Source organism: Eulemur rufifrons, chromosome 3, assembly GCF_041146395.1.
Source record: "Eulemur rufifrons isolate Redbay chromosome 3, OSU_ERuf_1, whole genome shotgun sequence".
Classification (NCBI taxonomy): domain Eukaryota; kingdom Metazoa; phylum Chordata; class Mammalia; order Primates; family Lemuridae; genus Eulemur; species Eulemur rufifrons.
Genome location: NC_090985.1, coordinates 96,509,250 through 96,533,929, shown reverse-complemented (window position 1 = coordinate 96,533,929; position 24,680 = coordinate 96,509,250). Strand labels below are relative to the sequence as shown.

Genomic DNA, 24,680 nt, shown 5'->3' with positions numbered 1-24,680 from the left:
TAAAAGCCCAGAGTGTGGCTTTGAGAGTATTTTGTTTAATGTCAAAATAGACTTGGATTCTACTTTCTTTTATAATATATGAAGTGCTTTTTATATTCAAGTTATCATTTATCTGGTGTAGGTGTCTATGAATACTAGAAATAAAGTTAAAATAAAAAAGAAAAAGAAAAAGCATCAAAAGAAATACTTAAATGAAATTATGCAAGAATCTTGGAGAAAAGAATATGAAGAAGATGATATTTTGGATTCAGATGATCCTTCTGAAGTTGAACAGTATGAGAACACCAGAACATGTAAACTTCAAAGCAAAAAAGACATCGAAACAGAAAATCTTCCTGTTGAAAATACATTATCGCCAAAGCTCGAGATTACGGAGAAATGGGAAAAATATTGGAATGAATATGGAGGAGGACTGTTGTGGCAAAGCTGGCAAGAAAAACATGCAGATCAAACACTGTCTGCTGAACCTTGGAACTTTCCTGATACAAAGGAAGAATGGGAGCAACATTATAGTCAACTTTATTGGTATTATTTGGAACAATTTCAGTATTGGGAAGCTCAGGGTTGGACTTTTGATACCTCACAAAGCTGTGATACAGATACTTGTGCATCTAAAACAGAAGTTGACAGCAAGAAAGATGAAAATTATGCGAAAGTCAACTTAATATCTTTTCCATCTTCACCTACTGCAGTAGATAATGACAACTCTGGTACAAGTGATAAAGATCATAATGAAATACTTGATGGAATTAGTAATATAACTCTGAATTCAGAGGAAGTAGAACAGGGCCAGTTAGATTCTGCAGTAAGTCGTGATGGTTGTCAGCAGCTCGGTGAAGTTAGCAACAGGAGAGAGTGCCCTGCATCTGGCCAGAGTGAACCATGTAATAATGGTGGGACCCAGGAAAGCAGCTCATCTGGGAACAGCAGCACAGACCAACCAGCTCAGGGTAAGATTAAGCAAGATGTATTCTGCTGAGCAATGGTTAGCAAAATGAATTTATTTAGCAAAATAACTACTACTAATACCTTATAGGAGAGTTAAACAATACCAACTATATTCATAGTATGATAATGAAATTATTTAATCCATCTTACTTTAATATCACAAGTTATATATTACCCTTTTGTATTAATAGCAATATTTGCACAGAGTTCTCAAAAATACCATTCCTTTCTTTTGTACCTTAGTGGCCGGCGAAGAAAAACATGGATATCTCTTGAGAAATGTAATTTAGAGTGAGCTTGGAACTTTCACAGTTTTCCACAGCAAATGAATTTCTAGGAGGCATGTGAGAGACTGACTGAAAGCATACATTTGACATTAAGCAAATCTGCTCTGAGTCATACATAGAATTTATTTAGGACAAGTGAAATCTTGCTCTGTAGGAGAATCTCAGCAGAGCACAATATTAATTTGTAACTGAAAGCATTGATTTCAGGATTCCCATCAATAAAATATCCAGGATAAGGAACTTGGTTGACCCTTACATAAGGGATTGAAAAAAAAAAAATCTCATTATGCAAACTGGTGCACTGGCAGGACTAGAGAAAGCCGGTAAGAAGTGTGTTGAAAGAAATTAATCAGAGTAGGGTGGGATGAGAATGCTCTTGCTACGGAGAAGTTTTCTGTCATTGGTGGCACCAGGAAAATGTGAGAGGAGGAAATTTTTATGACTTTTGAATGTCCTAAAGTCTTGGCATCCTTGGTGTTTGATGTTGGAGAAATCTAGTATAGAGGAACTTTCTTCTCAGCCTTATTCCTATGTGAAGCAAAAGGTGTTGACCTTTCACTTAACAACTAAGTGTGCTTTGCTCATCTCAGATTGCTGATCTCCATCTAGTTGAGTTTCTAAAGAACTCTTTCAACTTTGTTATTTTTCTTTGCTTTCTGCCTTTACAATGGAGCTTACTTCAGTTCAATATTCTCATTCCTTTCTATTGGTGTTATTTTCATCCTTTTATAGCTGAAGATTTTGTTAGTATTCTGATACTCTTCTATATCTTTCTGCACTTATTTTGACCATAAATTTGTAGTAAGCATATTTGGTTCCCCTCCCTCATCTACCAACTTTTTTCCTTTGCCAAACACAGTAAACCTCCTTACAGTCTCTGCCTTCTATTGCCTGTTCCCTTCCTTATGTGTGTAGATTGACCATTTCTGTAATTAGCTCCAATATATCTGTCATCAGGATCAACTTGAGGATTTTAGGTTTTGACTTAGAAGGAGCATATTACATTTCTATGTAAATGTGTTTTCTATTTCTTGTGTTTGGTGCTCTTCTGAAAGAGTGTCCCTAACAGTCAAAGCTTCCCACTGTCAACCCTACAGACACCTTTCTTCTAGTCTCACCTACTGATTTTCTTCAATCTGATGAAATAAAGAACAAAGACAGATATTTGCCTCAGTTGGAGCCACCAGAAGTTAAAAATACTCTTTTTAAAGATAGTACTTATCTTTACTTCCATTATTAATTTAGCCACCTATATTAAATACAGATATATTTGCCTTGTGATGAAGAGAAATTCTTTGAAACAAGGTGATTATGCTGTCTTTAGAGTCATTTAAATTAAAATTCTAAAAGAATGTGACCACAAGCAGCTATCACAAAGGCAGCTTTGTGGATTAATTTAGGTAGATTTGGGCAGCTATGAAGGAGTGGTTTCAGTTTGTTTTTTTTTAAGTAGTTAGATCATGGAAACTTTTAAACCTGTTAAAAGAAAAACTTTAGACAAATTAAATTTAGCAGAGTTTAATTGTACAAAGAGTGATTTGAAAATCAGGCAGCCTCTAGAAGCAGAAAAGGTTCAGAGCGACTGAAGGGCTGCCACATGGTTGGATAACATTTATGAACAGGAAAAGAAAAGTGATGTACAGAAGATGGAAGTGAGATACAGGAACAGCTGTATTGGTTACAGCTCAGCGTTTGCCTTATTTGAACATAGTTTGAACAGTTGGCTACCTGTGATTGACCAAAACTCCGTAACTGGTATAAGAATAGATTACAGTTTACACATCTAGTGAGGTTACAGGTCATTATGTACAGTGTACAGAGAAACCTTTAGGCCAAACTTAAAATGTGTACAGAAACCCCTTTAGGCTAAATTTAATTTAACAAACCGTATCGACATAGTTACAATTTTTTAAATGTCTGCATGTAGACACAGACAGGTAGACGTGTCCTGGTACTTTGCCTGATGCACATATACAGTTCATTGCAGAAAAGGCACTGAAATATTTTGATTGGCTTTGCAACTGGCAGAAAAGTTGTCAAACCAAGGGAAAAATCCACTGCAATATTTCTGCCTCTTTAGATTCACAAGAATCTTCAGGAGCAAACATGAGCAAAGGCAGATCACACGCCAATGGTATTGATGGCGAGGAGAGCGAAGAAGATCCACCTGAGCACAAGCCAAGCAAACTCAAGAGGAGGTCAGTTGCATATTACTTGTCTCTCCAGAATGTGTTAGCACCAGCATTTGTGTCCGTGAGTGATGCTCGTTTTATGCACAATACTGCTAATCCTGTGAAAAGAAACAGTGTCTACTAGTGAGACCCTGAACTTTTTGACCCGTAGGCAAATCCCAATTCTACCACTCACAAACTAAATACATTTCTTAATTTCTCATCTGTAAAATGGGACCAATGCCTTTTTTGTGAGATCTTTGGGTAGACTGGAACTAGCATGTAATATATCTTACACTTAGTCACTATCAATGGATTATAACTTTTAACTAATAATTAGATATCCTCTCTCTCTCTTCCCCACATTCTAATTTTTTTCTTAAAAGTCTGGGTATACATTATTACAGATTCTTATCACTGAAATAGACCTCAATAGAAAGATGCAAACAGTGGTAAGTGATGTGTGATGTACAGATGATGAAAATGATAAGCTCAGATGAAGTGATAAGCTCAGAGTTACTTTACAACAATGGATACCCTAAAGCTGGAGCCCAGCCCAACGCCGCCCACACCAATGCTCTTTCTCTTCACCACTGTGAAAGTTGTAAGATTCAAAATAGAGACACTTGTGTCAAACCCTGGCATGATGCAGCTGGGAAGATTATGAAGGGAGGGTTCTCACACTCGATTTACCTGGTAACATGAACTATCACAAGAAATTTTTCCTAGCTGCAACTTACTATATGAGTCACATAGGTAGCCAGGTATACAAGAACTCTTGCCTGACACACTGTCTCACAGGCTCAATCCATAACTGCAAGGATCTACCATAACTCCCAGATTACAAATTCTACCTAACAACTACTGGCACTGTCCAATCAAAACTCACCAGCTCTTGTAAGACCCTGCCAGTGCCAATAACCTTTCTTTCTAAACAACTTGCATAACCTCCTGTTTCCTTAGTAAAACCCTAAACTTTTCCTTTATTCTTCAAACATTCATGAGGCCGCCTCATTCTGTGCATACGTCTCGGATCACATTCTATTTTCATACTTTATTTTCAAATAAAAGTTTGGTTTTTTTTTGTTTGTTTGTTTGTTTTTGGAAGTTGACACTACCTATAGATATAATTAAACAAGTAGAGAATAATGTAAGGTAGAATGTGGTCAAATGCTAATGCTGTAGATAACAAGAAAACTACAGAATTTGTATGTTAGCTGGAAACATTTCTTTCCTCTAACAGGATGTGAGGTGCTCCACATAAGACTTTTGTGCTCCATATGGCTTCTAGAAAAACATTTAGCAAGCTCTGGAGGCTCAGTAACTTAGTACATAGCATGCCTCTACTGTGTTCCCTCTATATAGTAGACATTGTTTGTTAACTCCCTAGTTCCTGCTAATTCCTACTGGTTCCTAGAGACAAAGACTATGTACTTAGATTCCTGGGACCTAGTAGTTACTCCATAAATGTTGAATGAGCATAACTTAATTGGAAGGGCAAACTTTATAAGAATTATTTCTCATCATTTCTGTTTACTTGGAATTATGACCCAGGTAGTCAAAGTTACTAAAATGTAACCCTATCGGTTGAATCTCCTGGGTTACTTATTATCACTGGTATGGCAACCTTATTCTTCTTAATGTTTTTTCTTTTAAAAATTGTTTGATTGGATTGATACTTATCAAATGTTTCCTTGTTTGTTTTTAAGAAAAGCCTCTGGAGAGATCACTCTGGGAGATTAATTTAAGGCTGCACCTTTTAATTCTGTCTTTCCAAAGGAAAATGGAGAGATCCATATTTGTACCATGGTCAGGAATAGAAATGATTACTTCACATGTTTTAAGATTTGTGTGCTTTTTACTATGTCCCAGACACTGCTGGGTACTTTATCTCATTTGGAAAATCCTGATAAAAGTATTCCTCCTGGCTTCCTGGATTTGTGAACTATGGTTGATAACTGTGATGGGAAAGTTTGCCTAGATTGATTTATATGTACCTTTTGACATTTGCCTGATCTATTGGGTTCTGAAGATAATGACTTATCACTATTTACCTTTCGTTTATTTGTTTAGCCATGAACTAGACATTGATGAAAACCCAGATCCGGACTTTGATGACAATGGTTCCATTCTAGGATTCAAGCATGGCTCAGGACAAAAGTAATTATTCATAAAAGCTATTGTCTTCCAGAAATCCTAACCACTTCATCTGTCTTAAAGCTCTCTGGTATTCAGATAGCTAATAAATGATAATGTATTTAATATCATTTGAGATGTTACAATTACCTCTCTTGTTAGTAGAATTGTAGCAGAGATATCACTGTACATTTGATATGTTCACATGTAGTAATTCAGTTGCACTTCATAGCAGTCCAGTGTTGTTATTCCATTTCATAGATAAAATAACTGCAGCTTACAGAGGTTTTACTTGGTCAAGATCACATCATTTACTGGAGAGAAAATTTAAGCCCAACTCTTGTGACTTCTGAGCATGGCTGTCTTCTCACCTAGTGTCTCACATGTCTATCCCTGTGTACATTGGAGATTATAGCAAGCATGCCATGAAAAGTTCAAATCAGCAACAAACAAAACAAATAATAAGTTAAAAGTGAAAATGTTTCCTTCAGATCATTCCCACAGTTAGGCATTATTTAATGAGTCTGGCATATAACATTCTAAATTTACTCATGTGTGTTTTTATGACTATGTACATGTACACACGTTACTTTTTTATCAAAAACAAAAGTGGGATCATATTGTGCACACTCTGCAGCTTGCTTTTCTTCCCTCAGCAATGTACCATGGATAATCTTCGTGGTTGGCACACATATTTACCTAATCCTTTCAATGGGGGCATTGTGTTTATTTAATCATCCTAATTAACAACATCTAAATTATTTCCTAAGCTCTGAGCATAATGCCTTTGAGATCCCTCCAGGTTATTGCATGTGTCAATCATTCTTTCCTTCTTATTGCTGAATAGTATTCCATTGTATGGATGTACCAAAATTTGTTCAACCATTCATCTATCGAAGAGCGTTTGGAATATTTCTAGTATTTTATTATTATAAGTAAAGCTGCTGTGAACATTTGTGTGTAGAAAACCAAAGTTTTCTCTGGGATTAAATGCCCAAGCATTAAATATAAGGATAGTGTGAATAAATAGGTAACTGTATAAGAATACCTGGAGATTTTATCACACATGACATGAAGACTAAACTGAGTAGGTAAGGCACACTAATAATGGCTTGTACCAAAGGTTAAATTCAAACTAGGATCTAAGGGTTGAGACATCAGATCCTATTTTATAAGTTGTAAAATCTAAATAGATACCTACACATTTATGAAGTCAGCAAAAAGAGAGCATGAGGAGTGTGTCAAGATTGACTTATAAATTGAATCCAAATTAGTTCAGAAGTACATGCTGATAACTACAATACTATAGTTTCTAAAGATTATCAGTTATCTCTCCTATAGGTACGTCAAGATAATTGTAGTTTACATAATCATTAAGGCTAAAGATCATGAGTTTAGCAACGTAAAAGGTTTTTAAATTCCTGGCAGAATGTATTACTACACACATCATTTTATTGAAAATATTGGGTAGCTTTTCGTAGTATGCATTCATAGAGATCTGTTTTTTTTTTGGCCTGGGATTTAACTTAACTATTGTTCTATTTAGAGTACCCATTTCTACTTAAAAGAGAATAATATATACTTTTTTCTTTTCTTTTTTTTTTTTTTTTTTTTTTTGAGACAGAGTCTCTCTAGGTCTCCCAGGCTAGAGTGCAGTGGCATCATCATAGCTCGCTGCAACCTCCAGCTCCTGGCTTCAAGGGGATCCTCCTGCCTCAGCCTCCCAAGTGCTGGGACTACAGGCAGGCATTACCACGCCTGGCTACTTTTTCTATCTTTAGTAGAGATGGGGTCTTACTCTTGCTCAGGCTGTTCTCGAACTCCTGACCTCAAGCAATCCCTACTTCAGCCTCCCAGAGTGCTAGGATTACAGGTGTGAGCCACCTCATCTGGCCTAATATATACTTTTTATTATAAAGAAGTTTATAATATGGCTAGAAAATAAGATCTGACATTTGTAGCCAAACCATTCTGGATTTTTATAAATGCTGTGAGGTGTATGTTACTCTCTGAAGTTCCTAATAGTTTGTAGTAGAGGGAGTTAGGCTTGATACAATTAAAGGAGGCTTCATAGCAGATACATATCTTTTAAGAGTAAAAAATTTCAAGTGGGTTAGATCAGACATTCTGTAATCATTTTGATAATAGAGGTTTGCTTCTTTAGTAAGCTCAAATTGATTTAGGTTAAGAATTTATTGACTACTCTTAAGATAATTTGCACACATCCGGATACGTGTGAAAGAGCTTTGACGTCACCCTTCCTTAAGAAAATTTATATTTCCCTAACAGGGGGATAGGTTTTTTTGCTATAACTTTATTGCAGTCCATTATATAATTTCTACTTTTCTGCTTTATATTAGATATGTTGCTACTCCCAACTTTAATGTTTCACATTTGCTTTAGAATTAACATAAAAGCTATTTGAACTCTGCAATTTGAACTTGATTTCACTTTCATAATTTAAAAAAAAGAGGCCTGGGCACAGTGGTTCACAACTATAATCCCAGCACTTTGGGAGGCTGAGGTGGGAGGATTGCTTGAGTCCAGGAGTTTGAGACCAATCTAGGCCACATAGCAAGACCCTATCTCATTACAAAAAAGTAAAGAAATTAAAATGGTGACTGCTAATAGAAAAGCTAGTAAAAATTGTTATTTTCATTCTCTTTTCGTATAAGGAAACGTACTCTTAGAACTTAAGGTGTGAGTCACTTCCTTTGGTTTGGTCACAGATACGGCGGAATTCCGAATTTCAGTCATCGGCAGGTCAGGTATCTAGAGAAGAATGTGAAGCGTAAGTCTAAGTACCTGGACATGCGCAGACAAATGAAGGTGAAAAACAAACACATCTTCTTTACTGAAGATTCAGAAAAACCATTTTTTAAGAAAAGCAAAGCTCTGAGTAAGGTATGTATAAATTCTGTTTTATACTTATAGATAAAATCACATTTTATGAGCCTGACTCTTTAAAACTGTTGTATTCAAATGGGAAGCCAGTTTGTACCAAATATAAGGGTACCTAAATTTTTTTAACTTGTTTCCTGAAAGCCTATTTTGTATTATATAGAATAAATTTGAAAAGCAAGTCGGAGTAATGTGAAAAGGGAGTGTTTGAAAGCTACAGAGTAATGGTATCTAGGAAGATAAATAAGTCAAATTGCCTTGCCTGTTTAGTAACAGACAAAGAGGAATTTCTCATCTGTTTCAAGCTAAGTAGGATCAAATCCTGATGCAGCTTTTATTGTAAGCCATAATTCTGAGCTCATCCAGAGATGATCCATCACACTTTGAGGTAATGGGTTCATGCTAATAGCGTGGAACACAAGGCCAATTTATTCATTGACATTGTTAATTGGAATATTCATATCCCCTTTCTTGGACTTTGCTGTACCTGCTATCCAAGTACCTGGGAAACAAAAGTAATTAGAAGATTATTTGGTTTGACAAGTTATCCTTCTATTAGTACATTCTAGAAAAAAAGCAACTTTTAATGAGCAGAACTTGGCATCAGTCACATCTCCAGCAGCTTTTTAGGACAGTAGAACATAATCTCAGACTCCACAATGACTGTTTTACCCTCATGATACATTAGCATACTTTACATTCCTCATACTGTAGTGTACTTGTAAAATATGCTGCAAATTTATTGCTGGTTTTGTTTTTTTATTATATTTCAGGTTGGCTGGCTGCCAGTGATATTTTAATAAATGTTTTAGTGGCCCTGGTTATTTCTGAAACAGACTGCCTAGTATCAGTCCAATTAATCCTGTAGGACTTTCCATAATGTGTTAGATATAATAGTCCCCATACATTCCACCTACAGAGGGGAGCAGAAACATAGCTACTAGGCATTGCTAAGGAAAAAAGTATTGTGGCTGTTGTGTCCTTAGACATGGGATGGCATACAGGCCGATTTCCCTCAGAGAAAGAGTCTAGGTTGCTGCCTATCTTATGTCTACCAGTTTTGTTCTAATTTACTCACTCTTAAGAAGATCATAAAGATCTGATACAAAAAATAGTCTTGTTACAGAAAATGCAAGGAAGTATATCATCTGACCTTGAGCCTTGTTAACATTTCTAAGAATAAACCTGGTTTGTTAGAACTTAACCTTACGGGCTCTACTGTTTCATTAAAAGGCAGCTCTCGGCCGGGCGCAGTGGCTCACGCCTGTAATCCTAGCACCCTGGGAGGCCGAGGCGGGAGGATTGCTCAAGGTCAGGAGTTCCAGACCAGCCTGAGCAAAAGCGAGACCCCATCTCTACTAAAAATAGAAAGAAATTAGCTGGACAACTAAAAATATATAGAAAAAATTAGCTGGGCATGGTGGCGCATGCCTGTAGTCCCAGCTACTTGGGAGGCTGAGGCAGGAGGATTGCTTGAGCCCAGGAGTTTGAGGTTGCTGTGAGCTAGGCTGACGTCACGGTACTCTAACCTGGGCAACAGAGTGAGACTCTGTCTCAAAAAAAATAAAAATAAAAATAAATTTTAATATAGACTGTAGCTTGGCTGTTGCAGAAAGCCCTGTAAATCCGAAAACTAAAATTAATAATTCAGCAATAAGTAGGAACATTTGTAATGGTAATATCATTCAGCACAGTTATATTGTTAGAAGCTCTTATGGAAAGCTACTAGGACAGTTTGGCTTTATCCTCTTAGGGTTAATTGATAACAGAAAGTGTTTAATCTGATATTTTTTTTCCTTTTAAAGAAATCTTTAATAAGGTCATGCTTACCCAGATAACAAATTCCAATTAGTCAGAATTACTTATATTAGCTTATGTGATACAGTGTACTTTGCAGAGCTAATAATTATGACATAGTTTGTTAGTCAAGTCACCAACGGGAAAAGATCAGAAGATTCTGTGTAGTCTGGAATTAATTCCTGCTCATGATGTCATCTTAAAATTTAAGGTAGAAAAATTCCTAACATGGGTTAACGAACCAGTGGATGAAGAAGTGTCGCAGGAGTCATTTTCTCAGAACAATGTGCCAGACACTTGCACAAGTAGTGATTCAGAGGAACAAGACACGTCTGTTAAAAAAGGTGGTGAACCACTGGAGACTAGTAATCCAGAACCTGAAAGATGTCAGATCATATCTTCAGCTGGTGAACTTGAAACAGAAAAAAATGAAGGAGCTGGCCTGGGGGCAAGTGTTCCAGATAAGCAGGATTGTGTTACTCAAGATATGCCAGACTCTCTTCAGGCAGAAACTGAAGGTAAGACTAAATATGCTTCAACTTACTAATGGATTTAGATAAATACATTTTTTTCTTTAATATATTTTTCCTTAGTTTTCACATGTCAATCATCTATACCTAAGGAATCACTGCTTCTTATTTTTAAGTGGAGAGAGTGCATATTAAGTGTAACTGTTCTCATTGGCTAGGACTTCGCACCCAGAGTACTCCTCACTCTTGCGTGAGCAGCACAGCAAAGTCAAAGGGAAAGCCTGTGTGAACACTGCATCTGAGGACCACTGTCTGCGCTTAAGCTGGGCCTCTACTGCTACTCTATTCCATGGGCTTCTGAGCCCTCTTGAAATTTGGCATAGCTCTGGTTTTCTTTTTGGTAGTTTTTTGTTTGTTTGTTTTGTTTTTGTGGTTGTTGATGGTAGTAGTTTTTTTTTTTTTTTTTGATGGTACATTGATATAAAAAAGTATTCACAGTAGTTGGCTTTGATGAATAGAGAACTGAGTAACATTTTCACTTTATGCAGTTTTGTACTGTTTGAATTTTTTGTAGCAAAAGTTCTTTTATAGTTAAAAATAATAATTGTATTCAATGGAACATAGAGGCCTTTATAGGGTAGAAATTTTCATTGATGTAATTCAGTTTTTTTATAAATTATTTCAAACCTGTTTTCATGAAACAATTATATTTATTATGATCCTTCGTCATTTCTTTCTTAATTTAGTATTAAGGAAAATACCTTATTTGAGTCTTGACTTTTTTTTTTTTTTTTCTTTGTGCAGGTGTGGGTGTTGGAAGCACGTATACCTATGATCTTTGTATCACCTATTTCTTTGCCTTTCTGAATAGCTTACTTTAGGTAGTTTACATTTCTTTTATTGTCAGTGTTAAAACAATTGATGTTCATGTGAGATCCATGTGCCTTATTTTCATTTAATCTGTAAGGTAGCACATGAGGTAGGTGGGATTATTCTCCACTCTGAGAAATTAAGAAGTTAGCTTGAGTAAGTGGCATAGCTGGGCCTCAGTACCAGCTGCTCGGATTCCTGAGTCCCATTTTCCTGCACTATCCTAATCCCATAAACACCATTTGTCAGGATGCTGGCTGGTAGTCTCACCTGGGATGGTGCCAGTTTCACAGGGGCATTTGGAAGATGTTGGGTGTTAGAATGACCTGGGGAATTCTGGCATTTAGTACTTCAGTTACTTGATGTTAGGGTGTGTACAAGATGGTCTTGAACAACAAAGATTTATTCCATCCAAAATGTCATTGTCCCCTCTGTTGAGAAACACTGTACTTTGCTATTGATGACACTTTTCAGGGAGCAGGGGGATCTGATCTTACCAAATCATGATGATTCGCTATTTGCAGTGATGAAATGACCAAATGAAGACATAGTCCTATCATTGAGGACCATTTAAACATGAGAGAGTTTTAGTCCTTGTCAGCCATCACCTCTGTTTTTATACTTATCAGTGACTTGCATCTTTCTATGTTGTTGCTTCTAATTTGCCAGGGACTGAAACCAAATAGATAACTAAATTAATGAAAATCATGTATCTAAGAAAAAGAATCAGTCTCTGAATGAATGAGATTCTTTTCTATAGATTGGAGCTTGTGACCCCTGTTTGAATTTCTCAGATGCCTTATGACTTCTAGGATTGATGTGGCTAAGAGCTAGAGCCTAATCTAGTCCTTTGGCCATTTTGTTTTTAAAGAAATGAAGGGAATGTTTAGATTTCTATAATTCACCAACTAAAGCAGTGTCTGTGCTAAGAAAAACAATAACTTTTATGTCTATAATAGTACTTCTACATATTTTCTATCAATGCTGTGAATAAAGTGAGTCAAATACTACTCATTAATTAACTCATTCATTCTCAGTAATAGAGCTTAGAAAGCCTAGGTTACTTTTCCAAGCTTACAAAGCCAGTAAGTTAGCAAAGTGGAGGCTGTGATTGAAGCCAGTGGTGTTTCCATCAAGCCCTACTGCTTCTCTGAGTGTGTCATTACATACATGTTCTAATTGTAATTATTTGATGTGGCTACACTTTTAGATAAATTCACCTGTGATTTTCATTTTTTCATAGTGAGTATCTGTATTCTTTGTATTTTATTTTAGCTGAAGTAAAAAAGAAGAAGAAGAAGAAAAACAAGAACAAAAAGGTAAATGGTCTGCCTCCTGAGATAGCTTCTGTTCCAGAGCTAGCAAAATACTGGGCCCAGAGATACAGACTCTTCTCCCGTTTTGATGATGGGATTAAATTGGACAGAGGTAAAGTATACATGTATTTTTTAACTTTATTTTGAACCCATTTCAAACTTGTAAAAAGATGCAAAAGTAGTACAAAAAATGTTCATATCCCCTTTGCCTGCATTCAGCTATTTTCAACATTTTGCCATTTACTTTATCATTCTCTCTCTCTATATGTATGTGTATCTTTTTCTGATCCAGTTGTACGCATCATGCCCCTACCCCTTATTTCCTAAAAACAAGGACATTTTTGTGTACCAATAGTAAATTTGTCAGTTTAACATTGTTATAATATTATAATCTACAGTCCATACTCTGATCAATTGTCTTGTCCTTTATTAAGTTTTTTTTTCTTCCAGGATAGGACTATGTATTGCATTTAGTTTTCATGTTTCTTTAGTTTCTTCTAATCTGCAATAGTTTCGCAGCCTTTTTCGTCTTTCATGACTGACATTTTTCAAAGGGACAATGGCCAGTTTATTATAGAATATCCCTCAGTTTGGGTATGTATGTATTTTTAAAACTTGAGATTCAAGTTTAATCTGTATTTGTAGCATCTTAGGATAGATAGCAAAAGTAATTGATAGATTATTAAGACAGAACATCTAATGAAGAAATATCTAGTACGGAAAGATTAATTTAATTAATTAACATGGGAAACTTTGAATTTTCTCCAGCTTTCCTGCTGTGATTTCAACAACTTATTTGTATAACACAATCTTACAGACTGATGTTTATTTTCATATTGGGGCTACCTAAATATTGGTCTTTATTAATTATCAAAATCAGAAAGTCTTGATATGTGATAGAATTTCAGGGGTTCTGTGAACCTCTTATAATAATTTGCAAAATGTGTATTGAAAAAAGGACATAGGAGTTTATAAGGAGAAATAAGACTAGAAAAAATTTGCAATTCTATAGTTAATATTCTTACTCTTGCAGTAATGAGAAGCCATTAAAAGTTTTGGTAAGGGGAGGGAACAGGAAAATTGACAAATCATTTTGTTCAAGAATTGTCTTTCTGAAAATGTAAATTTCTTCTACTGGGAAAAATGGAAGGCAGTATTTTTCCCATGGAGTGGGCACAGGACCTCATTTCTGAAAATGATGAGGGTTCTGCTGTTCCTACTATAATTCTGTAGCTCTGTGGCCATTTGTTATCAGCTCTTTGCTTTTTATGACCCTTCAAAAACATGCAGTTTGTTCCAAAGTATCCAGTACAAATCTGGGTCATTGCTTCTCCATTAGGAATGAAATAATTGGGAAGCTCAATGCAGTGTGGGGAGCCAGCCAATTAGAGCAGCTAACTTTCCATTTTCAATAGTAAATAGTCAGTAGTTAATGCCTCAAATAGAAAAATTGAAGTTGTAATTCAGTTATTGGAAAGACGGGGTATACAACATTACAAGAGAATCAGGTTAAGAATTGAGGTAATTGCTTCTGTGGAAATTGCGAATGGGACTAGTACTGCTTTTTTTAATAGCCAAGTTTTGTAGAACTTTTTCTTTAAACTATTAATAGGTAATTTATAATCTTTTTGTAAAGGGAAACTAAGATTTTTTAAAATATGTAATATATAGTAATGTTTGCTATGTGTATGCTTGGCTTGACTTCTTGAAATTGAACATGTTATCAGAAATACTCTTCCTTTTCAGAGGGCTGGTTTTCAGTTACACCTGAGAAGATTGCTGAACACATTGCTGGCCGAGTCAGTCAGTCCAAGTGTGACATTGTAGTAGATGCATTCTGTGGAGTTGGAGGCAATACAATTCAATTTGCCTTAACAGGAAAGACAGGTAATTAACCATCAATGGAAGAGAACCATTTTATTTCCAATTCATTCAACAAATGTTTCATTTTGCTGCAGCCTATCTTTGCTGAGATTTAATATATAATTTATAATAATACCCAGTATTTAAAATAATAGCTAGCATATGTTAGGCATACACTTTGTATCATAGTAAATGTTTAATACAATTGACTCTTGAACAAGTACATGGCTCCACTTATACCCAGATTTTTTTCAGTAAATATATTGGAAAATTTTCTAGAAATTTATGATAACTTGAAAAAACTTAGAGATGAACCATGTAGCCTAGAAATATTTTAAAAATTAAGAAAAAAATATGTCATGAATTTATAAAACATATGTAGATACCATAAAATATATATATAAATCTATTATAAAAAGTTAATTTATCAAAACTTACATACCCATAGACCATACATGTTGCCATTCACAGTCAAGAGAAATGTAAACAAACATAAAGATGCAATATTAAACCATAACGGTGAATAATCAAAAATTAACTAGTATAGGCCGGGTGCGGTGGCTCACGCCTGTAATCTTAGCACTCTGGGAGGCCGAGGCAGGAGGATCGCTCGAGGTCAGGAGTTCAAGACCAGCCTGAGCAAGAGTGAGACCCCGTGTCTACTAAAAAGTAGAAAGAAATGACCTGGACAACTAAAAATATATAGAAAAAATTAGCCGGGCATGGTGGCGCATGCCTGTAGTCCCAGCCACTCGGTTGCTTAAGTCCAGGAGTTTGAGGTTGCTGTGAGGTAGGCTGACACCATGGTACTCTAGCCCGGGCAACAGAGCAAGACTCTGTCTCAAAAAAAAAAAAAAAAATAACTAGTATAAACTGTAATGATCTGTTACCTACCTCCTTTTGTTGTTGAGGTAAGCTCCAGTGTTGCAAGCATCTGCTTAAAACATCATGTGGTGTTGATCATTTCCATGTGAGCAGTTCATCTCTCCAGTAAATTGAGTATAGCAGTAAAAAGTGATCTCTAGAGGTTCTTGAGTATTTTTTATTGTGTTTAGTGCAATACCATAAACATTGAATAACACCATGGAACCCATACGAAGTGCCAGTAGTGATGCTGGAAGTGTTCCCAAGAAGCAAAGGGAAATCATGACATTATAAGAAAAAGTTGGATTGCTTGATATGTACCGTAGATTGAGGTCTGCAGCTGCCATTTCAGACAGACTCTCTATCTTGTAAACAGATGACGTAAACTTACAGTATCAATAAATACAATACGGTATTGTAAATGTATCTTCTCTTCCTTAAGATTTAATAATATGGTATATAGGCCGGGCGCTGTGGCTCATGCCTGTAATCCTAGCACTCCGGGAGGCCAAGGCAGGAGGATCACTCAATGTCAGGAAGGAGTTCGAGACCAGCCTGAGCAAGAGCGAGACCCCGTCTCTACTAAAAATAGAAAGAAATGATCTGGACAACTAAAAATATATATAGAAAAAATTAGCCGGGCATGGTGGCGCATGTCTGTAGTCCCAGCTACTCGGGAGGCTGAGGCAGAAGGATTGCTTGAGTCCTGGAGTTTGAGATTGCTGTGAGCTAGGCTGATGCCACAGCACTCTAGCCCAGGCAACAAAACAAGACTCTGTCTCAAAAAAAAAAAAAAAAAAAAAAAAAAAAAGAAAGAAAGAATATGGTATATAATATAATACATATAACCCTGTAAAATACGTGTTAATCAACTGTTTATGTTATTGGTAGGACTTCAGGTCAACAGTAAGCTATTAGTAGTTAACTTTTTGGGGAGTCACAAGTTATATAAAGATTTGACTGCATGAGGGGTTGGGGATCAGCTGTATGTTTTAATTAATTTAGTCAACAATCTTGTGAAGTATTTGTCAATCTGCTTTTCACAGATAAACTGAGACATAAAGAGATGAAATAAGATCATAACATTCTATGAAACCAAAAATACTAAAATGGGAGACTGTTCTTTAGAAGAAAAGAAGAGTAGATAGGGAGTCCCAGCTTTGCCACTCACTCTCTAGCTTTATGACTTTGGACATCATTTAACTTTAATTTAAAGGAGATGTTGAATTGAGATAACCTCATGATTCCTTTCAGCGTTAACATTCAAAGACTCAAAATCTTGTAAATATTAAATCATCTTCATATAATATTTGCTGTTTGACTTTGGAATCACAAGAAAGAAAACCTCCATTGCTATGCATCTACCAGTGACTGTGTCAACTAGGTAATGTGCTTTTCCCCAGGAAAAAAGAAGGTTTTAAGAAATTGACTGTTCGGCCCAAACTGACTCTGATATCCCTATCCTTTCTAAATCTTTTTTGAGACAGGGTCTCACTCTATAGCCCAGGCTGGACTGCAGCGGTGTCATAACTCATTGCAATCTCAAACTTCCAGGCTCAAGTGATCCTCCTACTTCAGCCTCCCATGTAGCCACTATGCCCAGCTAATTTTTCTGTTTTTTGTGAAGACTGGATCCCACTATATTGCCCAGGCTGGTCTTGAACTCCTGGCCTCAAGCGATCCTCCTGCCTCAGCCTCCCAAAGTGCTGGGATTACAGGCAGGAGCCACCATGCTGGCTTCTAAATTATCTGTAAACTGTAATATAATGTAATATTTTAAAGACATTGATTGTAAAGTCATACTCTGAAGATGCATTTTTTTCAGTATCCTCATATTATACATATCAATGATAGTTTTCATTTCAACAGATTTCATCTGAATCTCATTATATGAAATTCTTAACATTAACTCAAAGCATAATGTGATTTTGGATAACATAATATGGGAGCTAGAAAATAATGGGGTGAAATTTAACATTGATTTTTTTTCTTTACTGTTAGAGTTCCTCCATATGAAGTTCTAGAACAGGTAAATCTATGATGATAAGAAATTAAAACAGAGGTTGTGTCTGGGGACAAGAGAATTGACTCAAAGGGGGCATACAGAATGGGGGAATTTTCTGAGATAAAAAATGCTCTGGTTCTGTCTTGTCCAACACAGTCGCCACTAGCCACATTGGCTTTGCAACACTTGAATATGGCTAGTCTGAATTGAAATGGGTTATTAAGCATAAAATATACCCTAGTTTTCAAAGACTTACGATGAGGAAAAGTATGTCAAATATTGCATTCATAAATTTTATATTGATTACATATTGAAATCATAATATTTTAGACATATCAGGTTAAGTAAATATATTATTAAAATTAATTTCACCTATTTCTTTTTACTTTTTTAATAAGGCTACTAGAAAAATTTTAAGTACCTACATGGCTCACATTGTATTTCAGTGGGACAATGCTGCTATAGATCTTTATTAGGATGTTGGTTGCATGAGTGTACACGTTTGTCAAAATTTGTAAGACCTGGCCGGGCGCGGTGGCTCACACCTGTAATCCTAGCACTCTGGGAGGCCGAGGTGGGCGGATCGTTTGAGCTCAGGAGTTCGAGACCAGCCTGAGCAAGAGCGAGACCCCATCTCTACTAAAAATAGAAAGAAATTATATGGACAACTAAAAATATATATAGAAGAAATTAGCCGGGCATGGTGGTGCATGCCTGTAGTCCCAGCTACTCGGGAGGCTGAGGCAGGAGGATTGCTTGAGCTCAGGAGTTTGAGGTTGCTGTGAGCTAGGCTGACGCCACGGCACTCACTCTAGCCTGGGCAACAGAGTGAGACTCTGTCTCAAAAAAAAAAAATAAAGAAAAAACAAAACAACAACAAAAAATTTTGTAAGACCTGTGTGTGTGTTTCACTGTATGTAGATTATATCTTGATTATAAAACCAATTTTAGTAAGCATCTACTGTGTACTACAAGACACTGTATTAGGCATTGGTAATACCATGCTGTAGAAAAAACAGACCCAGTCCCTGCTCAATCTAGTCAGAGAAGCTGACTTTATCAAATAATTATTCTAAAAATGATATTATCACCTTATGATAGCATTGATTTTAAGACCAGTGCTCTGCTGTGGCCCCTATTCAGTTAATCTGCATTCCAAGGTATGACATTTGCTAACATTACATGGTCTCCTGTCAGCTTAGATAAAAGCTATTTTCATATTTACAGAAATAATAATTACTTTGTTTTCCTGAGCTCACTATTTACTCTCAAAGTCCTTTTCTCACTTTGCCAGATAAGCTATTCCTATGAGTTCAAATCAGTGTTTCTTGCCTAAAAATGATTTTTCCTCAGAAGTTGTAAAATTCATCATTTTGGCATTGTATCATAGCACAACAATTGAAATATCTGCCTTCTAATACTTAGCTGGTGGGGGAGATACCATGACCATGAAGGTGGCTTTCCCAGGGCGAGGCTTATCCGTTGCACTCCGGGTATGCTGACACCTGTGATTTCCCCCATGTGGAAACTCGACTACATAATTTGTGGCAGTGGGGAGACTGTGTCACAATTCCACAATTTCCCCTGATAAAAATAAATCCCTAAAACTTTAAAAAATAATAAAATATCTGCCCCTGATAAAGTAGCAAATAGATCTGGAATTTTTCTCAAAATATTATGGAAACAGACCGTATTAAAATAGATTTGTATTTCTATAAGTACAGATCTTTTGCCAAGGCTTTCTGTAGCTTAGTACACATTTGGTAAAGGAAAATGTCTAATGTGGGTCCCAAGCTAAAGGGCAACCATTTCTTCCTTTTCTCACAGACCAACTCCTGTTGCAGCCCCATAGTGTCTTTTTTTTTTTTTTTTTTTTTGAAACAGTGTCTGTCACTTTGTTGCCTGGGCTAGAGAGTGAGTGCCATGGCATCAGCCTAGCTCATAGCAACCTCAAACTCCTGGGCTCAAGGGATCCTCTTGCCTCAGCCTCCAGAGGAGCTGGTACTATAAGTGTGAGCCACCGCGCCCAGCTAATCTTTTTGTTGTTGTTTCTATTTTCAGTTGACTGGCTAAATTTTTCTATTTTTAGTAGAAATGGGGTCTCGCTCGTGCTTAGGCTGGCCTGGACCTCCTAAGCTCAGGCGATCCTCCCTCCTCAGCCTCCCAGAGTGCTAGGATTACAGGTGTGAGCCAACGCACCCGGCCCATAGTGTCTTTTAATCACTTACCCTTATCGATTGCCAGCCCCTGGGAAAAAAAGGAGGCATACAGCAAACACTGTGCCTTTCCAGTTGCTATAATGAATGGCCTGACTTCTGCCCTTGGCAGTGTGTGAGACTAGAACCTAAGGAACCCTCCAGCATGTTCAGGGCAATGGTGTCCCATAACCTGCTCCCCAGACCACAAGTGGTAACTCACAGGTGCCCAGTGAATGTTAGTTATTGATACTCCTCTTGGTATTGTGGGTCAGCTGACAGGGAATTCAAAACAATGAAAATATAATTAATTTGGTATGTTTGTGCATACATATGTACATACACACGTATAATCAATTGCACTTAACTGTTTTGAATTTCCTACCATAATGTATGTGCATGTGTGTTTATATACACACATATGCATATAATCAATTATACTTGAACTGTATGTGTACATATACATACATACACACACATGAAAATGGCATTGTGTAAAATTGACGTTATCCCTTTGTGCCAGATTTGTTTCCATTCAGACAGTTGCTATCTGTACATATACTCCACTGAATGGTTAGGGAGTCTGCAAAGTTTTGCATATTGCTTCTGTTAAAGATATTTTTCCCCTTTCTATGATTCCAGTAGTTCAGCATCAATGCTGCCTGGTAGAACTTTTTGTGATCGGGGAAATTTTGTGTATCTGTGCTGTCCAGTATGGTAGTCAGTAGCTTACATGTGGCTATTAAAAAGTTGAAATGTAATGTACCTGAGAATCTAAATTTTTAATATTACTTAATTTTAGTCAATTTAATGGTAATAGCCACATGTGGCTAGTGGCTACAATTATTAGACAGCACAGTTCTATATAGTATCATCAGACATTTGTCAACATTTCATTTATGTGATAGACTGAGTACTTACATTCTATTAGGCCTAAAAACAAATTCTGCCTCCAAAAGAAATACAGATGAAAACAGGATTAACTGAATAGATTTGATGTTGAAAGTAATTTTTTCTTTTGAATTTTTGGTATTGTCAGCATAGCTTTCCATCTGTCTGTGAACTATAAATGTCGCAGATTAAGTAGCTAAAAAGGATTTTTTTCTCATAAATGTGAATGTTAGTTCATTTAGAACAAGAAAAACAGCATCATGCATGCGTGATTTTGCAGTGTTACAATTGGTGCTTGTACTCATTGTTCAAGTGATTGGATGCATTATTTCTCAAAAGTGTTAACAAGTTTGGAAACTAGCATTTTCTGAAAAACAACTACATTTCCATGACAACTATGCTTATGTGTCAAGGTTCCACTTAGCTCTTTCAAATACAGAATATTGCCATTAACACACATGTGCATATGAGAGTACTTGAGTAGTTTACTGCAAGACATCAGTGAGCTAAAATTAGTTTATTTGCATTGCTAATTATGAAATTTCAATAGATTAAATGAAAGTCCATTTGGTAAAAACATAATATTGTCTGTTCCCTTGCTTAAAATATCACATTAAATATCATCAGCAGCTGTTTTTACATTTCTTCTTCATAACTTGGCTATCTAGGTTTATAAAAATGTGTTTTATTTTGGTTTTCTGTAGATGTTGTCAAATTTGTCTTCATTTGGGCATTGCCACATTTTGAGGAAATTTGTCTTTTTTAAAACCTAGCATTGTAGGCTTTACATGTAGTCGAAGACCTTTTCAAGTGTTTGCTGCTCAGGCTGTACCACATACTGGGCCCTCGGTAGCTATTTTTTGGTAGCTGTTGCCACTTGCGTAGGTAAAGCTGTCTGAGTGAGACAGCTTTGAAAGCCAGGTCCTTCAGTCACATTTTCTTGGTATAACAGAAGAGAATCTTTCTAATTTAAATAAAAAATTTTAATTAAAGTCTTTATCTCTGATATATGTGGCCGAATGTCTCTCAGTCTTTAAAAAAGATTCTTATACAGAAGATAGTAGACTATTGGGAAGCAGACTATCCTATATAAGTAACAATATGAATTGACTCATTTTCTTTTCCCATTTTTAGTGATTGCCATTGATATTGATCCTGTTAAGATTGATCTTGCTCGTAATAATGCAGAAGTTTATGGTGTAGCAGATAAGATAGAGTTCATCTGTGGAGATTTCCTGCTACTGGCTCCGTGTTTAAAGGCTGATGTTGTGTTCCTCAGCCCACCTTGGGGAGGGCCGGACTATGCCACTGCAGAGACCTTTGACATTAGGACCATGATGTCTCCTGATGGATATCCTTTGGAAGTCCTAAGAGTTTTAAAAGTGGTGTGGAGAGGAAGGGGTGTGTGTGTGTATGAGAGAGAGAAATAGTGAAGAGGGGAAATAGATTAGCTAATAGCATTTGATAGATTCTAGTTTATTTGGCATACAAAAAACAGGTTTGTAAAAATTATGTGGTAGTTGATCTCCAAAAGTAATGGCCAATGTGAGGTTGTATTTCCCTTGGTTCCTATCCAGTTTTAACATGATAAAGCAACTAAAATGCATAAATTGTTTGGAATTATTGTCTGAAAATTGGGAATTTCCACAAAACCTATCCCTAGGGTCGAGTCTGGGTGACCAGCTCATAACTTTTCTTCAACTTATACTGACTCAGGTTAATTTAATTTATCTTCAGATTTTTCCTGTGACTCTTCCAAGGTACTAAAGCAAACCTTTATTTCGTAAAGAATAACATGTATTATTTGTTCCTTTCTTCACCTGCCACTCCCCAGTAGAATCATGTTTGACTCTTAAGAGGAAACATGTTTCTAAATTGCTAATTAAAATTTAGAATGTAGACTACAGTAGCCAGAATTACTTATCTTTATTCTTTACTGGAAAGAAGTGGTATTGTGCTTTCCTGTTTCCTACTCTGTTTTCTCAATAATTAAGAAATGGCAGAAAGAGAAAGTGTATATTTCTGACTCTCTTGGCTGCCTGCCAGTAAGATAATTGTATAAATAGGTTTAAACTCTAATCTTTGACTTATCAGGGACAATTATTGCTGAATTACAAAATCTTATATTTAATTCTTGGTTGGGTTTCTTTAGGGGATTTAAATTGGTGCCTTTTTGTTACATACTGAAATACATTTGGGTTATGATAAGTAAAGAACATCTCTTTTTGATCAGCTTGCTTTGATTAGCTTGCTATTTTTGTTACTTTTCCTTAACTACTCTCCACCTTTGAAATTTTCAGACTTTCCCAGAAGATCACTAATAATATTGTTTATTTTCTTCCAAGAAATGCTGATGTTGACCAGGTAAGCCATTACTGATTAACTCCTGTGAGCCTCTGGCTTAGTTGCTACAAAAGAATGGGCAGAAAAAGATACAGGACATTTCCTTGCCAGAGAATGTGTGTATGAGAAATCCCTGGCTTGTGATTATTATTAGAAAACTGGAAGTGTCTGACAGTTAGGCCCATGTTTATTACATCTTCTTCATCTCTGCAGCTCCTGGCATGCATAGACACAAATAGAGCACTCTAGGCTTTGACTAAGGTGTATTGAAAGGACAATTTAATGTGTTGTACTTCAAATACCGCATAGCTAAACTAGCCAAGATCTGCCTTACTGAAAGCTACCTTGCAGATAGAGGTTTTAGGTATTCCTGAAAATAGTAGCCTAAACAGAAATGCAGAAATAAATAATACCCCAGTTTGGCCAGGAGCTAATTTTAGCTATAGTCTTGGAGAATAGAATACTTGACTAACATTCAAATGTTCTTTTTTAGTTCTTACCATAAACCTTTAATCTCTGTTTTTTGGGAGGGTTTTCCCTAGTAGAATTGGATCTGATATAATAAGTGCCTCATAAGGTTTGATGATATCTTTATTTCATGCTTTGGTTGATTTTTCTATAAAAGCTTACTGTGTATCTGCTTTGTGCCAGGTAATCTATAAAAATCTTTAGTGTTTCACATTCTGAATTTCACTATCATGTTGCTAGTTGTGGGTTTTTCCTTCCTCTCTTGTTTCATACTCTGAGAACCAGCCCTGTCATTCTGAGGTTTTTCGTCTTTTTTTATTCAGGAGAATTTATCTCCATTATTTGTTCAACTATGTTCTCCTCACCATCATTCCCCAGGACATCTATTATGAGAATGATAGTTTTCCATATCTGTGTTTTCTGGTGTTTCGTTGTTTCCTTTTTCCTTCTAGATTACCTTGATTTAGTCTTTCAACTCAGGTTCTGTTATGAAGTCCAGTTTATCTATTTTTTCTTGGTGTTTCCTGTGCTTTCAGTGTCATATCTAAGAGTTTTATAGTTTTAGCTGAGTAGTGGTGTAAAACTACTGATACACTGGTCCTCTGGGAAAGATTCTGTCTGGTTTATTTTCTGGGATGAGGCCCGAGCATAAGTTAATTTTTAAAGCTCCCTGAGTGATCATAATGTGCTCCAGGGTTGAGATTCTTTTGGTTAAAAGAATAAATGAAATTAACAAGCCTGAGCTCTTCCTGTGAGTTAGAAGGTGACGGAATTAGATCTTGCTGCTTGTCATCTATTTATGATCCATTGTGTCTGAACACTTAGGCCTCCCAAAATATATGTATTGTACCAATTATTAATAGAAGAAAAAGTCACTATCCCTTTGCTTCATGAGTTTTTCATAACATGGTATTAGATGTTATATCTGCTACTCAGTATGACTCAGAGCTGCTTACTAGACTGCCAGATGAGGTTGAGCTTACTGATTCCATAATTCTTATTTTTCTCATATGAATATTATGCTCTATAGCTAATCTCATAAGAGGTTATATGATCTTTACCAGGCTGTACCAGGATCCTTATTAAATATAAAGAGGCTCATTTGGGTGCTTGAATAACAATAGGAAATTCACCATTTAGTGTTAAAGTTACACT

The 24,680-nt window shown here is 36.2% G+C and overlaps 1 protein-coding gene and 1 non-coding gene across 2 annotated transcripts in view; both read left to right on the top strand.

Annotated features, from left to right (window-relative positions):
- TGS1 (trimethylguanosine synthase 1) overlaps window positions 1-24,680 on the top strand; it is a 44,125-nt gene that overhangs the window by 10,626 nt on the left and 8,819 nt on the right. Inside the window, exons 4-12 of the mRNA XM_069466496.1 lie at window positions 122-950; window positions 3,316-3,433; window positions 5,480-5,566; window positions 8,272-8,446; window positions 10,452-10,758; window positions 12,856-13,008; window positions 14,643-14,783; window positions 21,849-22,065; window positions 23,000-23,078. Coding sequence (XP_069322597.1) covers window positions 122-950; window positions 3,316-3,433; window positions 5,480-5,566; window positions 8,272-8,446; window positions 10,452-10,758; window positions 12,856-13,008; window positions 14,643-14,783; window positions 21,849-22,065; window positions 23,000-23,078 — 2,106 coding nt within the window. The remainder of the gene's footprint in view (window positions 1-121; window positions 951-3,315; window positions 3,434-5,479; window positions 5,567-8,271; window positions 8,447-10,451; window positions 10,759-12,855; window positions 13,009-14,642; window positions 14,784-21,848; window positions 22,066-22,999; window positions 23,079-24,680) is intronic.
- LOC138382008 (U1 spliceosomal RNA) lies at window positions 19,046-19,205 on the top strand. The gene has a single exon (XR_011233197.1). It is a non-coding gene; the product is annotated as a U1 spliceosomal RNA (small nuclear RNA).